The 18,505-nt window shown below is 38.1% G+C and overlaps 1 protein-coding gene across 5 annotated transcripts in view; it reads left to right on the top strand.

The window, feature by feature from the left end:
• LOC121432052 (cGMP-dependent protein kinase 1-like) overlaps positions 1–18,505 on the top strand; it is a 55,271-nt gene that overhangs the window by 23,190 nt on the left and 13,576 nt on the right. For 3 of the 5 annotated variants that reach the window (XM_041629878.1, XM_041629877.1, XM_041629875.1), the window contains exons 3-8: positions 4,371–4,484; positions 8,185–8,290; positions 9,809–9,950; positions 10,514–10,608; positions 11,832–11,900; positions 17,155–17,232. In XM_041629878.1, coding sequence (XP_041485812.1) covers positions 4,371–4,484; positions 8,185–8,290; positions 9,809–9,950; positions 10,514–10,608; positions 11,832–11,900; positions 17,155–17,232 — 604 coding nt within the window. Of the gene's footprint in view, positions 1–4,370; positions 4,485–8,184; positions 8,291–9,808; positions 9,951–10,513; positions 10,609–11,831; positions 11,901–17,154; positions 17,233–18,257; positions 18,336–18,505 lie in introns of all 5 variants that reach the window. The other 2 variants (XM_041629874.1, XM_041629879.1) reach the window with 1 other exon arrangement.

The following is an 18,505-nucleotide window of genomic DNA, read 5'->3' as shown; positions in this document are numbered from 1 at the left end:
ATTTATTAATTTATTTGATTTCAAATATCTTTATCATGAAAAACCACACTAAGATGTTCACAAGTAAACGTAAAAGATCGCAATAATTTGTTCTATGATCAATTTTAATGTTTTGGGCAGTAGAACCCTACACATATACGGGTGTTGTCGTGGGCAACGTTGGGGGCAGTATCTTACTATTGATTATTTTTCAAGGATACATGATGATTACGCGTTGATTTCTTAGGATAACGATTGTCTGAAATCATTGATCGAAAATGGACAAAGACCATTATTTAAAGGTCTTATAACCTATTTGGTACAAGGACACTTTCCGACTTTCGCAAAATCAAACACAAAGTAACCTAAAATAGGCAATTTGCAAACGAGTTGAAGGTGCATCTAACATATTATAACATCCATCATACTGTACATTTTACATAGGCCACTGCCCAAAGGGCTGATAGTACATCTATCTTATGACGCTCATTTTGTGTTGTATATCTCACACCAACACTTACGTTTGATCATTATGGGTAAAATAGTGAATAACTTGAATATTAAGGAAAAGTTTGTATTTTCGATTGATTAACCAATATTGGTTAGGCTGTAGTAGGAAACTGGGAATGCAATTGTAAAGGGGTGCAAAAAAAGCTGTTGAAAAAAAGAAAATGGAGAGGAGTTGAAAAGAAAAGAGAGGATCGAGCAAGAAAAAATTATGTGTAAGGGTGAGAAATATAGATGGATAGAGAGAGAGGGAGAGATAAGGAGAGGGAGAGAGAGTAGAGAATAAAGAGAGAAAACTCTGAACGATGAAGCCATGATAGTAATTATTCACAATCAATTTTTGGTGATTGTTGATGGCGGGAAAATCAAGGGGAATATGAAAAAGGATATTTACACGATCCTTTTTTAGTCCAAACATATTCCCAGTCACGGAAAAAACAGGATGCAAATGAGTACTTGCTTTGAGGAAATACTACCTGGACAGTGCCCCTCCCGTTTTATTTATTTGCCATGTCAAGTAGAACCCGAGTAATAAAGTTCGTGGTTTCTACCTCGAAAAAAATATTCATTATTTTCTCCGCAGGGAAGCTTGCACTGGCCTACTTTTGAGTGACGTGTTTGCAATTTTCTTTGAAAAATGAAAAAAAAAAATATATATAGACAAACGAAATATGAGCAAAGTTGAATGAAAGGCTCTGAAGATTTTTATTATTGTTTCTACGACTCCCTAATGTATGCTTTTCTCTCACTGTTTAATGAATGCATTATTTTGACGGTTTGTGATGCAATTATTTGATATACATTTAGTTGCAGTTGCAGTAACAATATGTCTGGGTGTAGGCAAAACAAAAATATTGACAAGCACCCCCACCCCCCAATATAAATAAGGGATAATGATCACTCACGAAGAGCGTTTTCCTTTAAAAGAAATGAAATAAGTACCCCAAAACCCACCCCAAACATGTGGGTTTTGGGTGGTTGGTAAGGCCTGCTCGACCCCGATCTGCATTGGGAGGGAGAAGGGGGGGGGGGGGGGGAGGAGGGGTATTTAACGTCATGTATCAAATTCCCAAACGTCAATAATATTTTTTTTGGTGCAAGCAAAGATACCAAATAACATTATCACTCTGACAACCGCGATAACTGGGAGTCAACAGTAATGACTTTACCATTCATCCAATATCGCATTCCATCACTTCAATCAAACATGTTAGCCTCTCCTACTTCGTGTACTTGTAACGTCAATTTGTCATACAGACTGCGTAATAAATTGATGTTTTTCGCAACAGTTGGAAGAGTTAAGTGTATTTACTTAGCCCCCCTTCTCGTCAATGATAAAGAGATTCGTTGCCTTCATTAGTGTGGCAAAGTCAACACGCTAATTACCTACCACCGTTTGCACTCAGCGTGCCATAAACTAATCACACAAAGCACCAATGTCACCTTTAAAACAATGTATTATGGTCCAGACTAAATTAAAGAATTTTGTTCCAAGCTTCTATCGAATACTAAGTTTGATTCTGGCTATTCCGTTATTTGTGTCATAAGTGACAAAGCATTTACCGAAATGCATTTTATACTGATATTGTACCTTCTTATGCTGCTTAAAAAAACACTTTTCAGTGAAGGATAAGTCAACTTAAGTCAACTTATGGTATCTTAACTATAAATTCCTTGAGAACAGTGGCAGTACAGTAAATTCATAGAGAGGGTGTGTGTATGTGTGTGTGGGAGGTGCCGTGGCCGAGTGGTTTGAGGCGCCTGGCTATACATGGAAAGTCCGGAGTTCGATCCCCGGCCGCGGCACCTATATATGCCCGTGAGCAAGGCATTTAATTCACAATGCTCTTTTATCCTGCTTTCAAATAAATGGAAATGCTATTTGCATTATTAGTAACTAGGTGTGCACTTGTTTAAAAAAAAGTGTGTGTGTGTGTGTGTGTGTGTGGGGGGGTGATCTAAAGTTGACGTTCCATATCCAAAGTTGAATAACGGGTGTATTATAGCATTACACAGCCGATACCTCTCAATTTGATATTATACTTGTTTTCTCCCCCCCCCTTTTTTGCCTCTTCCCCCCTTTCTCATCGTTTATCAATTTTATCCTGATTTTCCCTCTTTCTGATAAATTACGTTCTTACGTCTTCTTGAAAAATCGGAAAGGGGGGGATACATTTTCTGCTTGTGGAGCGAAAATAAATGAGAGAGAGAGATAGAGACAGAAACAGGGTGAGAGAGGGGGAGAGTTACATAACAAGAAATTCGAACAAAGTGTGTGTGAGAGAGGGGGAGAGAGAAGATAAGGGTGGGGGAGAGATGGGGAGAGAGTGAAGGAAGGAAATTGAAATAGGGGAGGGCGACATAAACTTGAAGAGAGGCGTATCAGTTTCTTTGGTTTATTTCCAATTCGTCTAATGCCAATTCGTCCAATTGCCAACTCCTTTACTACCATTTAGTCTACCATCAATTCGTCTCCTCACCGCAAGGTCTGCTTTTGTTTAGTCTAATGCCAATCCGTCTAATAACCAGTTGGTCCAATAGCCATTTAGTCCATATATCATTTGGTCTAATCAAACTTAAGTTTTAATTGTGCAAAATCAGTGTAAAGAATATGGGTATTAGACCAACTGGCGAAATGGTAATAGACGAAACGGTGATTATAAGAAGGGATGATTAGACCAAGTGGTTATTGGACCAAATGGTTGTTAGACGAAATGTTGATGGACGGAATGGCATTAGAATAAATGAAAGAAGGTCATGTGGTGTGTGGACGAGTCTTTGGGGATAAGTACCATGGAATATTGAATATAGAAAAAAGGAAACGATAATACCACGTATACCCTATCTTCGTTAGATGTGAAAGTAACCTTGAGGAATGGATGTCCGCCATAGCACAAATTAATTGAAATTAATTTCTACCGTTTTTACTATACTAGCATTCCACTTCTCTTCATTTCGTTATTTCAGGACACTTTTAAGTGAAGGATTCATTATCATTAATTGATAGACGAGATGACTATAGGCACTAAATAAATGCCTGGAGATAAGGAGAGTTAGAAAGAGAGAATGGGTAGGAGAGAGAGAGAGAGGGGGGGGGGGTGAGATACTAGAGGGAAGGAGGATGATGCATTATTAATTTGGATTTTAATCGAATAAACGAAGACAACAGGAATTTTAAACTTGGGGGAGTGAAAGGAATATACATATATATATATATTTTTTATTATTATTTTTTTTTGGGGGGGGGTTTAGGGCGGATACTCTTACAACATTTCTTTATTTGGGGGGGGGCAACGGGAGGGGGTGATCCATGCTGCTCACGCCTCCTTGGTACGATCACCGTCTAGACACTATTTGTTTGAACATGTTGGACATGTACAGACTTTTTGGCTCCCACTGCTACTAATGACTGTGGTAAGTTTGTTTGACCGGAAGTCTTATTGCGGTTGGACATAAAATAGTCATGAGGTAAATCCATATTTGTGTCCCTCTTGAATAATAACTGATACCGTGCAAAGAATAAAACATGATAGTTTTGGACTTACCTTTTTGGGTCCTCAAAGGGGAGATATCTCTGTATTCGCATAATAAGATATTTGTTTGAACGCCCCCGCGGTGCCACATTGGCTCTTTCTTCAAATAAAATTAAACTAAATTATAAAGTATGTTGACTGGCGTGTAGATGGGCTGTTTCTTGGGAACTGAACCCCACATGCTGAACTCCACCACTAATATGATAATCATCGTCATCATCATCATCATCGTAGTCATCATCATCATCATCATCATCATCAACAACATCTTAACCATCATCATCTTCATCATCATCAAAGTCGTCATCGTCATCATCCTCAATTTTTTTATTTATTTATCTTTTCTTTCAGTGGGTACCCTCCAGGTCAGTCAGGGGGATCGTGTCCTCGCCACCATGGGTCCGGGAAAGGTCTTCGGTGAGCTGGCCATCCTCTATAATTGCACGAGAACTGCCACAGTCACAGGTAAAGCATGATACACAAGTCCTTGTCCCCCACCACCAAACACACAACTCTAAGATTAATTGCCGATTGGTCTACACTCACTTCGTCTATTTTTTCTTGGTATCTTCCCACATGGTCTAATCCTAGATATTTACAACCAGTTCGTCTGCTAAATATCATTTAGCCCATTTGCAATTCTGTTTAATTTCCAGTTAGGTTTTCCCCATTTCGTCTAATGTCCTCATGACCCGTATTCTGATGTCTAGTTTAACTTATTGGAAGCAAAAATTTCAAATATTGCATTTAGCTTCATTTTCTATTTTTACATGGCTCTTTTCTCATATTTTAATGATAAAGAGGAATTATTTTAATAATTAATCCCGGTCAGATATGAACTATTGAGTTTAGTTTGAATTAAATAAGCTGGTAAATTGAACTTGTACTTAGCGATACCACAAATTGCCTATCCATAGCTAAACAACCCATTTTTAGCAAAGTATTATGATCTAAACCCAACTTCAGAGTACGGACCAATGTGTTTAGGCCATGGGCTACTATCTGCAGATCTGAGAGAAGTAGACCAACTGCTTGTTGACCAAATAAAAATCTATATCTATAGGTCTTCATAAGGAAGCATTCCATAGATGATTAGATTGTTCCTCAGGGAGTGGAGATTGTGCAGTTCAAAGTTTAGTTCAAAATTGCATTAGAACGATTGGGTATGCAATAAAGCGCATGGAACCTCACAGAAAAGGGTTTGTGGTCGATGTCCTATTTGCCATTGGATGATTTTAAATGAATAAATGAATACCCCCCAAAAAATTAAAGAAAAAAAATAGCTGATTTTGTCGACGAATTTTGAAAATTCTTAATCATCTTGAGAAGACGGCTCTTTCAGTGATCTTATTTTGCATAAAAGCAATATTTTCCACAATAAGCATCATAATGTAATGAACAGGTATACAAAAAAGTAATTGGACATGATAACGATCGTAAAACTGATGAGATCAAAAGTACTTATAAGTCCAATAATCCCCGTATGTCGTCGTGTTTGCCAATCCACTTTGTTAATGCTTCCACAACATTTTGTTAAATCTTGATTGCATCTGTGGTTTCACAACTCAAAAGCCCTCAAAACGAAGAGAGAAAAAAATCCAGTGTCCACTTTTCTTGTCTGACAAATCTTTAGCTTGATTTCAGATAATTGAAGTGAGAAAGTACATCATATTCTTTATTATTCCCGTCAATCTATTTTATTTGATGAGTGTATAGCCATAGTCAAGCGGTGATTTAATCCTTGTTTTACTTTAAAAGCTGCACGCCGTTCACTCTTCATCTCGTTTGCCACCGCACTTTCCTCCCAACATCGGGGGAGGGGTTGCCATGGCAACGCTTTCAGTGATGCAAATTGCTTGGAGCGACGGGAGCAGAAAATCGATGAGATTCTGCTCGAGCAGAGCCGAGTTAGGTTGAGACGAGAAAAGAAAAAAAAATCAAGATGAGATTTAAGATTAGCGAAACACTTGAAATAACCTCTTGGAGCGAGTTGAAAGACTGAAATAAGTGCTAGCACAGGTATTGAATAGAACAGCTTAATTGATTTGTTATTAGTAGTATACCCTGAACGAGAATTACGAGATCATGTTGGTTACGGAAAATGACTGGGAAATATGATGTAAACATGCACATATGAGCGGAGTCCGACTCCGAAAGGCGTCGTAAACAACTAAGCTCCCGTTATTATTGCCGGAGAACACGCACCTTGAGTTTGAAAGCCAATACAGGGACCAGGACGACAACACGTGACGTAGCTTACAAATCGACAGGATCAATAAACTTTCGTTTGATAGCATAATGCAATATTTTGACAGATTTATTGGATAGAAATAAAAGCAGAGTAGGTGGAAGCGCTCAAGGCTCTGTCACAACATTCCGTGCAAGCCTTGCTGGTGAGTTGCAGCCGGTTGCAGCAGTCACCCGCAACTCACCCGCAACAAAGTTTGGGGAGTGCGCTTCTGCGGGCAACTGCGTGTGATATGCGTGCCTGATACTGTCAGTGCGGGTGACCTGCGGGCGACCTGCATATAACGAAAATAGTAACCCGCAAGTCACACGCAAGGTTTGCACGGAAGGGCCTGTAGTAAATTATAAAAAGGGTGCATCTTTAAATCGAAGATTTCCTTTGCAACTTGCGGCACAAATAATCCTACTATAAGTTAAAAAAAGTAGATTAGCTAGAACGATCTAGTAATATTATACACAAGCCTCTGTTTCATATCTCATTCCTTATGAAATATTTTGTTCTCGTCTCTGAAAAGTTAATCCATCCCGTAAATACGAACAAAATGGATATGGAAAACACGACACTATCAAGTGTATTCCTTTCCCAAGCCTGGCCTAGATTTTATCCTCCATAGGTTTCATTTTATGGTTCATTTTATGCCTGGCTGGAATTATGCTAATGCAGTAAAGAGAAAGGAAGGGTGATATGAAGAAAGAATTAGAAGGGAAGAACAACGAAACAGGGCGTGTATTACCACAGTACTCATTTTAAAAATGTTGGCCTCATTGAAGAAAGGCGCTTCACGATTGTCACTCACTGTACATAAGCGTTGCTGCACCCCCACACTGTGTTGACTTTGTTTATCCCATCGATTTAATATGTTGGTACAACTTGAAATAAATATAAGGTTTTGGGTTATCTTGTGAAATTATACTTCTTTCTTTGGTATATAAGAAATATGTATGCATCATGGTGCCCTTTGGGACTCCTATATCCCCGTTCAATAAGTATTTTCCATAACGAACAATTCCCAAACCAACCATCTTGGATGTCATAATGATATTCCCACAAACCGGGGTTTCCGCGTCAACAATCTCAGAAATATTTCTTTCCATATTTTCTTCTCCGAGGATCCTGAGAAAATCTGATTTTTGGTCACCATGTTTACTGATATTCCCAAGGAAATCACTCATCTAATTTTCGCGCCATCTCATTTCGCGCGGTTTTTTCTCATTGTCGCCTGTGCATTGTAGCTATATGTCACGTGACCAGGAGACAGAGATGGATACTATTAGTGGAATTACCCCTGTCACCAACAACACTGTAATGCCCGCAAGTTATCTATCAAATCAGTAATACCTCGGTCACATTTGCTCTACGGCGGACGTACGGCGAGTTGAAATTATGTATCAGATACATGTAGGTGGTTTGAATATAAATGAATAAAACGGGTGCTTTCGACTCGCCGTGAGGCACGCCGTATAGACCAAATGTGACTGAGGTATAAGCGTGTAGATAACAATCACATTCAGTTGGCCTTTACCCCAATCCTCTCCCTGAAAACAAAATTCTATTTGCCCAGCAAGATTTTAGAATTAGGAATTGCATGAATAATGAATCCGATAGGGGTTTTATGCTGTTAAGCACTTACTAGCGAGTTATGTTATGAACACTAAAATGTCAGCTGGAGTAACAGTACCACGTACAGCACCCATTGACGAAACCGTAATAGGCGTTTATGTGATATATTACTGTTCCTTTTATCTTTATACACTATTAGTTTATAAAGATAAAAGGAACAGTAATATATCATGCTTAAATCATGTTAAGAGAATATACGATAGTTTTTGTGAGATTCAGTTGGCAATGATCTGTCCAAACATAAATAACGACAACAATTGATGACATGCATTATTTGTTTTATTCCTTATTTCTCAGCCATCACCGATGCACAGGTATGGGCGATCGATCGAACCGTGTTCCAACTGATTATGATGAAAACTGGTATGCAGCGACACGAAGAGTATTTCAACTTCCTTAAGAGGTAGGTCGGAAGACAAAGAATTAGTTTCCTGTACCAGGGAACTCTTGATGATTTCACTTGATAAAAAAGGAGATGGACGGTCAAACTGACTGAAACGTCGGGCCTTCGCATCGACTCCTGCTTTACAACTCCACTCGCCGACTCAATTCAGCCTTCTTTCATCTCTTCAACTCAATAATAATAGTAGTACATTGTATTTATATAGCGCTAAATACATGTTTCTAAGCGCTTTACAAAATGATTAAGTAGCATACATTAATAACATTGAACATTTAACAAACAAGAAAGGCAATGTACAGTGTAATGTATTATCATATTACAAATTTCAAATTGGGTAAGAAAAGCAGCCCACTCAAGTTGGGAAATACAAAATAATGATAGCAATAAAAACAATGTCGTTCATTAATTAAATAGCTGGAATACAATAAGTTAAACATAATGAATTATAAAAAATACAATGACATATAGATTATGTTCGAATGATAAAGCAGGACATTAGCTATACATAAACAAATAAAGGAAATCAAGCCAGTCTTCTCTCATCTGCTCAAACCTCCCATCTCTCCATCTTAAGATATCCTTCTACCAAACCTCTCATTTTGTCTAGTACTTCCCAAGTTTATCTACTCTTTATGGCTTACAGTCCTTTTAACTTACTACACTCATTTCCGAAGACTACAAGATACTGTACTTTCGAACGTCCACTTTCCCGCCTATCCACTTCACTTCGACCTCTATCCACTTTCTCTTACTCCTTTCCAGGACTCTAAACAAGGGGCCCGTCTTACAAAGAGTTGCGATTGATCCAATCAATCGCAACTATGGAAAGCCAGTAACGTCAAAATTTAAAATTAATATTTGTTCAAAATATTTTCTAGAAATGATATATATTCATACATTCACTGTTTTCTTGACAATTAAGTATGCTTCTCATTGTTTTCAAAGGACAATGAGCAAATTTCATAAAGAAAAAAAATGACATTGATGGATTTCCACATGTTTGAGATTGATCGGATCGATCGGAACTCTTTGTAAGACGGGGTCCTGATGTACCGTAAACCACTTCCACGATGGTCTATAGGACTCGATGCCACCATGCAAACTTTCAAACATAATCGGACTATTAATTATGAAAATTGTGTAAATAAATATCAATACTATCGTTTATCACATGGGCCCATGAAAGAACATTTTGTGTGATTGTGCTCATTGGAAGACAATTCCATTGCACTAGTCACTTTTGTTCGGCTTGATACAACTATTGTTCTGTTAATTTGATTTGCTTATTATAACTAAAGCAGTCATCTAAATGTATACAGCTTTCTTTTGGAGGATACAAACTGCAATTACTGTTACCCAGGCTTACATCAGCTCAGTGCAAATGCATTCGAGAAATTATCATCCTGCCAGATAATGTATGACTAGACCTTGTAAGTATTGGTATGGTTTATATAGTTTATCTTCCATCATGTTGCACCATCTTAATGTTGACTTTTATCCAATTTTTTTCTTTCCTAGTGTGCCTTTGCTCAAAGATTTGTCTTCCGATAATCTCTTCAAGTTAGCGAACAGTCTGGAGGTAGACTACTTCCATGAAAATGAATATATCATAGTGGAGGGTTCCAGGGGTGATACTTTCTACATCATTAGCAAGGGGGAGGTAAGTTGATGATAGTTACTGGGGTACCGATGCGGTGCTGGGGGAGGGGAGTGGGGATGGGGGCATTGATGATGGCAATGATGATGATGAATTTAGTGGTGGTGGTGATGATGCGATGATGATGCTGATGGTAGTGATGGTGTTTGTGATGACGTTGGTGATTATGATGATGATAATAATGGTGGTGATAATGATCATGAACATTCAACATTCAAGAAGGCCGACAAATCTATAGGCCTGATAAAGTGAATAATGTACTAAAGGAGATCTATGTATAAAGTTGACGTACTGACGTACTGATGGGGCCTGTGTGGGGAACGATAAGGACGACAAGGATGAGGATGACAACGATGATGATTACGACGATGATAATAACGATGATGATGATAATGGTGGTGATGACAAAGAAGACTTTTCAACATTAGACAGCCGATGTCATTATTTGATAATTTCTTAGGATGCATAAATTCTGATTTGAAAGTATCAATGCCAATATTCTGGGAAATAACCGCTAACTGGTGGATCCCTTTTATGACGGATTTCGGATATCTATTTGCTTGTAGGTCCGGATAACCCAATCCGTCCAAGGACAAAAGGAACCGCAATTGGTTAGAACACTCAAGAAAGGTGATTTCTTCGGCGAGAAAGCTCTCCTTAGGTATGTACACAGCCTAAAATATGGTGCTAACTGGTGCACATAATATAGATGATCACACCAATACTCTGGTGTTAAATTTACAGTGTTATTTCAACCCACACGGGTTTTATTACACCACCTTTGGTGTTTACCGTTACACTCTTTGGTCTTATGTTCAAATTCTAGTGTGTAAGTTTAACACCTCAGTGTGCAGTATTCTTGGGACACCAAGTGTTGTTGGTTCTGACAATCTTGTTTTACCTTAACCCTATTTTATCTCTTTCAGTTGGTTAAATGGGTGTGTTGAAAGCTTTTATTGTGGCAAATTGACATTGAATCATTGTTAAAAAAGTTAATGGCATTTTATATGTCCACAACGTCTGTTCTAGTTGAGAGTTATAGTCCATAAATTATTGTATTATACCCGGTAGATGATTCATAAAGCTGTTCGTAAGATACAAATTACTTCAGGTACAACTGGTGACACTTTCTTGGGCTACACGATTCCCATGTAGCGTACTTATCATCTAAGAACATGTTCCAGTCTTGCGTAAAGGTACACTTTACTTAATACGAACAGCTTTATGGAACACCCACCTGGGCCCCGTCTTACAAAGAATTGCGATTGATCGGATCGATCACAAGTATGGACGGCCAGTGACATCAACATCTAAAATGTGTGTTTGTTCAAAATATTTTCTGGACATGGCGTATATGCCTAAATTCATCATTCTCGTGAAAACTCAGTGTGATTCTCTTTGTAATACTGAAAGAGATAGTGCAAGTTTCCTGGAGAAAACATTATGGTATGGATGGATTTCCATAGAGTTGAGGTTGATTGGATCGATCGCAACTCTTTATAAGACGGAGCCCTGATATCCTTATAAAATTGCAATTGGTAGCCCCTTGGACATGTGTATTGATAAACTGAAAATGATTTGTTTGGTGTGTGTATTTAGGGTTACAGCAATGTTTACACCAAGAATGTTCTATTTTCTAAGACAAGAATCTCTGTTATTATTAAAAAAATTTTCGAATATGTTTTCAGGTACGTGTCAGGTGAAGGTTATTTACAATTTCTGTCTTTTCACATAATAATTACTTTTTTATTTAGAAAAGAATTTTGTCGCAACTTTACAAAGATATTATGTATATTTTTGTTATACTTGGTTAGTAACCAGCTACTGTCATTCTTTAAGATGTCTTCTGCAGTAAGTAATAAATCTTATTTCTATTTTGTGTAGCGAGGACGTCAGAACGGCAAATGTCTTGGCGAATACGGGCGGCTGTGAGTGTTTAGCCGTTGACAGAAGGTAAGTCAATGAAATTCAAAATGTCTTCCAAATTATCACATTTCCTTCAATTTGTAGGCTGCTGGTAGTGTTTTAGTTAAAGGGAGTTGAAATATTTCGTGAAAGTTGTGCCCCCACTTAGGGCTTAAAGATCAGACTTTCCTGCATGGCGCGGAGAAAATATGCTCTCTTTATTAAAATAAAAGTCCCTTTCTGAAGCGATACACAATGAATGGCAAGGATTCAAGCGCAATGTACCTCACTGAATTAGGTACGTGATTTCCTGATGCCATATATGTTGAAACATATTTCTTTGGTTTGCGAAACGCAGAAACAAAAAATGAAGTAATGTACACCATAAGTATGCATCATGCAACTAATGTATTTTGGAGTATACTTACAAAAAAAAGTTAAAATGAAGATTTTCATTATGAAAGGGAGTCTTTCTTAGTATCAAAATCGTATTCTTAACTGAAAATAGATACGAAGCATGAAATTCAATTTGAAAATGCACGTCGGCTTTCATAAGGGGTTCAAATAAAGATTTGATGTCATCCACCAGAAACCTTTAAGCTATAAATATTCAGGGTGAACAAGAAATTAAATGTTACTAGATTTCCCGATGGAGGACAAGTCGGCAGGGAATTAATCCGATTTGGGCTGCGTTCATACAGAAAATTATTTCTTGCTTTGATGGATAATGATGGCAGCAGAAATGCCTGGAAAGGTCCGTTTTCAACCAATTTTCTGAGGTACAAACGGTGATTGTGCATGGTGTCAAAATCACCTCAAAGTAAGGAGTGACTGTATACCCTTTTAAATTCTAGGAATATAGGATTGTAGTCAATTTAAAGTCAATGTTAAGAGTATATCATCGACTTGCTATTTAGGCGATGCTAAAATCATTTCTAAACCTCAAGTGAAACTCAAAATATCAGCATAAATTATGAAACGTGATAAAAGAGCATAATAACAAAAGAATCGGAAAGATTACCACTAAGTCCCTCTTGCGGGAAGCCGACGGTATATAGCATGCAAGAGCAAATAAATACTACTTGATATCTAAGGAGACAGAATTCTTGGTTGAAATATTCGAGCTGGAATCCGCCTACGTTCATATCTACGCGCGATGCACCAAACGTTGGAGGATTGAACTCTATCCGAGATATATCGAAATTTCTATCAAAACAGTGTGATGTTTTTGCTTTCTGCATCTCAGCCCATTAGACGCCATTTAGTCGACGGCTGTTTTGTACGTCAAGAACACGAGTTTTAAGATGACGACTGTTGCCTTTGTCTTAATGCTCGAATCCTTCTTTAAGAGCGAGCCTTTTTTTAATGTTGATTTGTGCATCAACATGAGGTAGGGAATGGCTAGATGGACGCGGTAAACATTAGCGTAATTGTTTCGCCCCGAAGGCCCGATTGAACCAAGCGATTTCATTCCAATCACGGGAATCAATTCTCACTAGCCTTTTAAATGAAATGACAGTAAAGAGCAGTATGTCTTGGATACGTCTATCGTTGATTTAAACACACAGCCAAAGTATAAAAAAACATAACAACAAACAACTTTCTGACTAAACGGTATTGAGCAACATAATTTCGCAAAAGTGTTAATTCGTTCATTGACCGGTTTCTGTGTGAACATGCACTTGATCAGTCAATAATGATAAGCACGAGTGGGCTAATATCAAAGAGAGAAAATGCCACTTTCCGAAAGTTTCGGCTTTTTGTGCAGCATGCCCAGTACCTGTTCACCCATGCAATACAAAATGAAAAATCAATCAGATTCTGTGGAGAATTTGGTCGATTAGTTAAGAAACATGCATGCCAAATTACTCTGCTCAATCGTGTTTTAACAAAAAGTTATGGCAATTTAAAAAGAGGATATTATTTTGTTTAGTCAGCTTACGCTATAAAGATGTCTTACGCTTGCGCGCGCGCGCACACACACACACACCCACCCTCACGCATCGCATACACTCTCCCACACACACACTCACACACAGCTATGCATGATACGCTGATGTGCGTCACCGCCGGCGCCACCCTATAGGGCATCGCCCTCCCAAACTCATAATTCTGAATCGATGCAATGTATTAGGTGCTAATGAGGGGGAAACCTTTCTTTTGGTTTTTCATATTATTGACAAGATTTAAGGCCTAATCAAAGATCATAGGCCTTATGGATGCATTTGGTAATGTGCCACTTTGAAAACAATCGTGGACAGATGAGCCATTATTACGTAGCCTGTCTGATACGGCTCAATTCCCGTGACAAACATATGGAATTTAATTGCCTGTTTATTCGGCTCTTTCGACTAAAAATACATTACATTTGGGAGTTGTCATGGTTTTTAAATACCATCATCTATCATTCAAGCGATAATTATTAGGCGCAAATACGTAACAAAATGCTCTTGGCCATTTAAAATGCAGATTCCGAAGCTAATCTGTATGTCGCCTAACGTTAGCATACCAGTTAAGAAGTGATTTGCTGCTGATTTTGTTTTGTAAGTCTTGTCGAAACTGTCACTTTAGTATTATCCCAGCCATAATCCATTGATTTATTCAGGGGCGTCGCTTCAAAATTTTCATTGGAGGGAGAGGTGTGGACTGACAGAAATTATTCTGTTTTCTCCTGCTGCTGGGGTACTAAATTAAGTGGTTTCTTGCGAGCGAGCGGAACGAGCTAGATCATTGACTATTTTCATTCCCCCCAAAAAACAACAACAATGAAGAACTAAATTGCATGAGAAGTGATCTTTTTCAGTTGAAGTAAATAACATGAGTATTGGTTATTTTCCGTTTGTACCTTTATCTCATCGGCGAAAAGGAGTTTATTCTGCATCTTGCTGTTTCTATTTTCTTCCTAAACATCCTGATAATAAGAATGAGCGAAGAGAGCGAGGAATAAATATACAAGATTTGTATCGACAATAATATTATGATACTTAAATCCTTACATCTGATAAACTTCCTGAAAATTAGTTGAAATCACTAATTATATGCTCTAAAACCACCCCACCCACCCCCCGATTTATCGCAGTTTATTTGGGAAGTATTTCAAAGCAATTTTCAAAATTGTAAATAAACATAGATGACAAAGTTAAAATGTGAAAATATTCAAAGAGGGTTACGTATAGATGGAAGGAAAAACAAGCCAGTTTGATGGAAACTTCACTGAATTTCCTTTTATAGCTAACATTAATACAATTATAATGGGTATGCGTGGAAGTGGGGGCAGTAATAGGGGAGAGAACATTAATGATCTCAGCATTTCAATTCTCCCTTTCTCACGACGAGAGAAGCGTAGCTCCGTCTTTGCCGGGTAACAAATTAAGTTGTGTGAGAATGTCAGAGACAAAGTTTGTGAAAAGCATGTTTAAACATGGAGAGAATGTGGGCGTAATTTGATACACATTCTCTGGGGTCCACACTCATCTATCAAATCAATAAAATAGCAGTGCGTATTAGTATATAAATGACGTACATTTTCGAGGGCATTGGTAAGAATAACACACACGAAGGACTTTAGGAACAGAAAAGTAATGGTATGTGTTGTATATTCTATAGGATGATGATACAGAACCATTTATGTGATAAACCATTCTCTTCTCAAAACCACGACCGGTCATTATACTTAACTTACTATCACCGCTCATCACCGATCATTAGTTAATCTATCGTTGGGCCAAATAAAATGACCGATGACGTGTGTGCGCGTAACCAGTCGAAACATGGGGATCTTGGCCCACTTTGCCATCTTATGGTTTACCTTTATACTGTAAAGGGTAATAGATAAACTTGGCACTCTATAGTTACCTGAGTTTAATTCACTACACCCCATTGTCATTTCGACACCTCATTGAACTGAATTGTCACCTCCTCTTCCGAGTTTCCCAATGAATTCGTCCAACCCCCGCAGGAATTACAACCAAGTGCGACCATCCCGTTTCGGGTTACACTAGAGGATCTCACAAGAGCCTTGCGGCTGGTAATGCCTGGTTGATAAGCCTTACAAATCGGAAAAAGGCTCCGTCCAGGGGAGCTTCTCATGAAACAACAAGCCAAGTGATTTTCACTGACTTTTGTTATAAGATGCTGGAATCCTTGCATCTGATTGGCTCAGGAAAAATCGGTCAGGGAAAGTCACTGGCAAGATGCTCGTGAAAGACTCACCCGGACGGCTTTCTCAGAATAGATGCATATAACCTCAACGCTTCTAGGGTTTCTTACCAGAACCTTTGGGAAATGAAGATATATGGTAGAAAGAGGAAAGAAGATAATAGAAAGGTGAAGCGAAAAATGGGGACACTTTTGTGATTGATTCGTGCGTGAAGGGTTCCGATTTCCACCGCATAAAGAGAAAGAAAATTCGCCCCAAAGATAAAGTAGGTTATAGGAAGGAAATGCAGCCATTGCCTTTGCGACCGTTATGCATTCAAATTATACTCCCCAACAAAGATAGAACAAACAAAAAGAACCCCCCCCCAAAAAAAAAGAGACGAAAACAACATAAAGAAAAAAGATGGGCACATGTATATGTAGTTACATAATATTGAACATATTTCTTTCTGGTGACGACGACGCCGTCGACGACTTTGATGATCATCTTGGTGGTGATGATAATGATGATGGTGATACTGAATGATGATGATGGCAATAATGGTAGTGATGATGGTGATGATGATGTTGGTGAGGATGATGATGATGATGATGGTGAGGATGATGAGGATGATGATGATGCATGATGATGATGATGGTGATACTGAATGATGATGATGGCAATAATGGTAGTGATGATGGTGATGATGATGATGATGTTGGTGAGGATGATGATGATGGTGAGGATGATGAGGATGATGATGATGCATGATGATGATGATGGTGAGGATGATGATGATGGTGAGGACGATAATGATGACAATGATGGTGAGGATGATGATGATGGTGGTACGGATTAAGATGATGATGTTGATGGTGATGATGATGATGATGATTTTATGATGAGGTGGTATTGATGCTGCTGCTGATGATAAATACTATTCCGATCGAATATCCCTGCTCCGCATGGAAACGCGACCACGTTCCATCCTACGTGTTTTCAAGACATCATTCTCCGAATAGCCGTCCTATGCAAAGCTCCCTTTTAAAATCGTAATACCCCAATTACCATCGTGCAAGCCATCATCGCGCTGTGTACTCACCCACGTGATTCTTGTAGATTCTCGTAACACTTTCTCAATATTTTCCATCTCCATGGTAACAGGTCTTTCAACGAATTGATTGGGAACATCCAGGCCCTCCAGAACAAGAATTATGGAGACAAGGAAAGGGGTGCTACAAGGTAAGTCCGGGACAGATCAAACATCATTCCCAAAAGCAATCTCATCCATACACAATCTTTGCCATTTGAGGCTAATAGGCAAATGGTAATTTACCTACCTCCGAACCCTTTCCTGTGCAAAGGGATGCATGTAAAGTTCCTCTGGCCGGTACCCCACCCTCTACCAAATGCATGATAACTTGCACATAAGGCTCCCCAGGAAAAAGAGACAATATATTATTTGCTATCGGTATAATATAATCAAAACTATCATAACAGTAATTCCTTGTTTGCGGAGATAAGATAAGTATTTCCTTATATCCACTTTACTTCTTAATGGAATGTTTTGGGTAAATTTCCGTAATAATCATAATCATAAACATAATCATCCCTTCTTTTCTGTCGGATTTTTATTCAAAACGGTAATTAAATTATTTTCATTTTTCATTCTCAGTAAAAACAACATTTTGGAACGGTTGATAGTTTTGGGGAGAAACTTCATTGTATTTGTTACTTATTCCAGATCGTATACACTGTATAATTATTTAATAGGGGTGCAATATTAATTGTCTTTATGAATCAGAATTTGTTTTCAAAAACGTGATAAGTGATATTCTTCACGAATTTGATTTGTCCTATTCTTGTGCTATCATGTCCTGATTTTCAAAAGACTTAATACTAAGTTTTGTTTCTTAAAATAAAAAAAATTAATAGTAAATTCATTAAGTGCTTCTCGGATACAATTCTACGAATGTAGACTTCTTGGCTGAAAGAAAACAACCCGAGCAACTGACGTCGTAGTCTCCTTATAATGGTTTGATATACCGACCAAAGATGTCCATCATATCACCCCCACAACCTATTGACTACGACTTTTACAATGCCCATAATACCATACAGGGATTATATGTGGTTATATTATGCAGTTGGTTAACAAATTGAGAGTGCTTTTACTCCGGAAAATGGAGTTGATATTAAAAACGGTTCTTATTCAGGAAGAAGAATATCCTGTTTTTGAGCGGTAATTCTTTTGATTTTTAATCCAGATTGTTGGGAGGAGTGGATTCAACTGACTTTGACCCAATAAAGGGGCTAGTAAAATGGATATCGAAAGTCACAAAACGGTATACACTACAAACAATTTCCCTCTAAAATTCCCTTCTCTATTTGTTCCGTAACCTCTTCTTGCTATTATTATCACTGACTGTATTTGTTTTTTTTTAACGTATTGACTAAATCCTAGTTTAATGCCGTTTGGGAAATTTGGTCGTGTCTTTTCATATTGCACCCCTAA

The sequence above is a fragment of the Lytechinus variegatus genome, chromosome 18 (genome assembly GCF_018143015.1).
Source record: "Lytechinus variegatus isolate NC3 chromosome 18, Lvar_3.0, whole genome shotgun sequence".
Classification (NCBI taxonomy): Eukaryota; Metazoa; Echinodermata; class Echinoidea; order Temnopleuroida; family Toxopneustidae; genus Lytechinus; species Lytechinus variegatus.
This window is presented reverse-complemented; position numbering and strand designations above follow the sequence as displayed.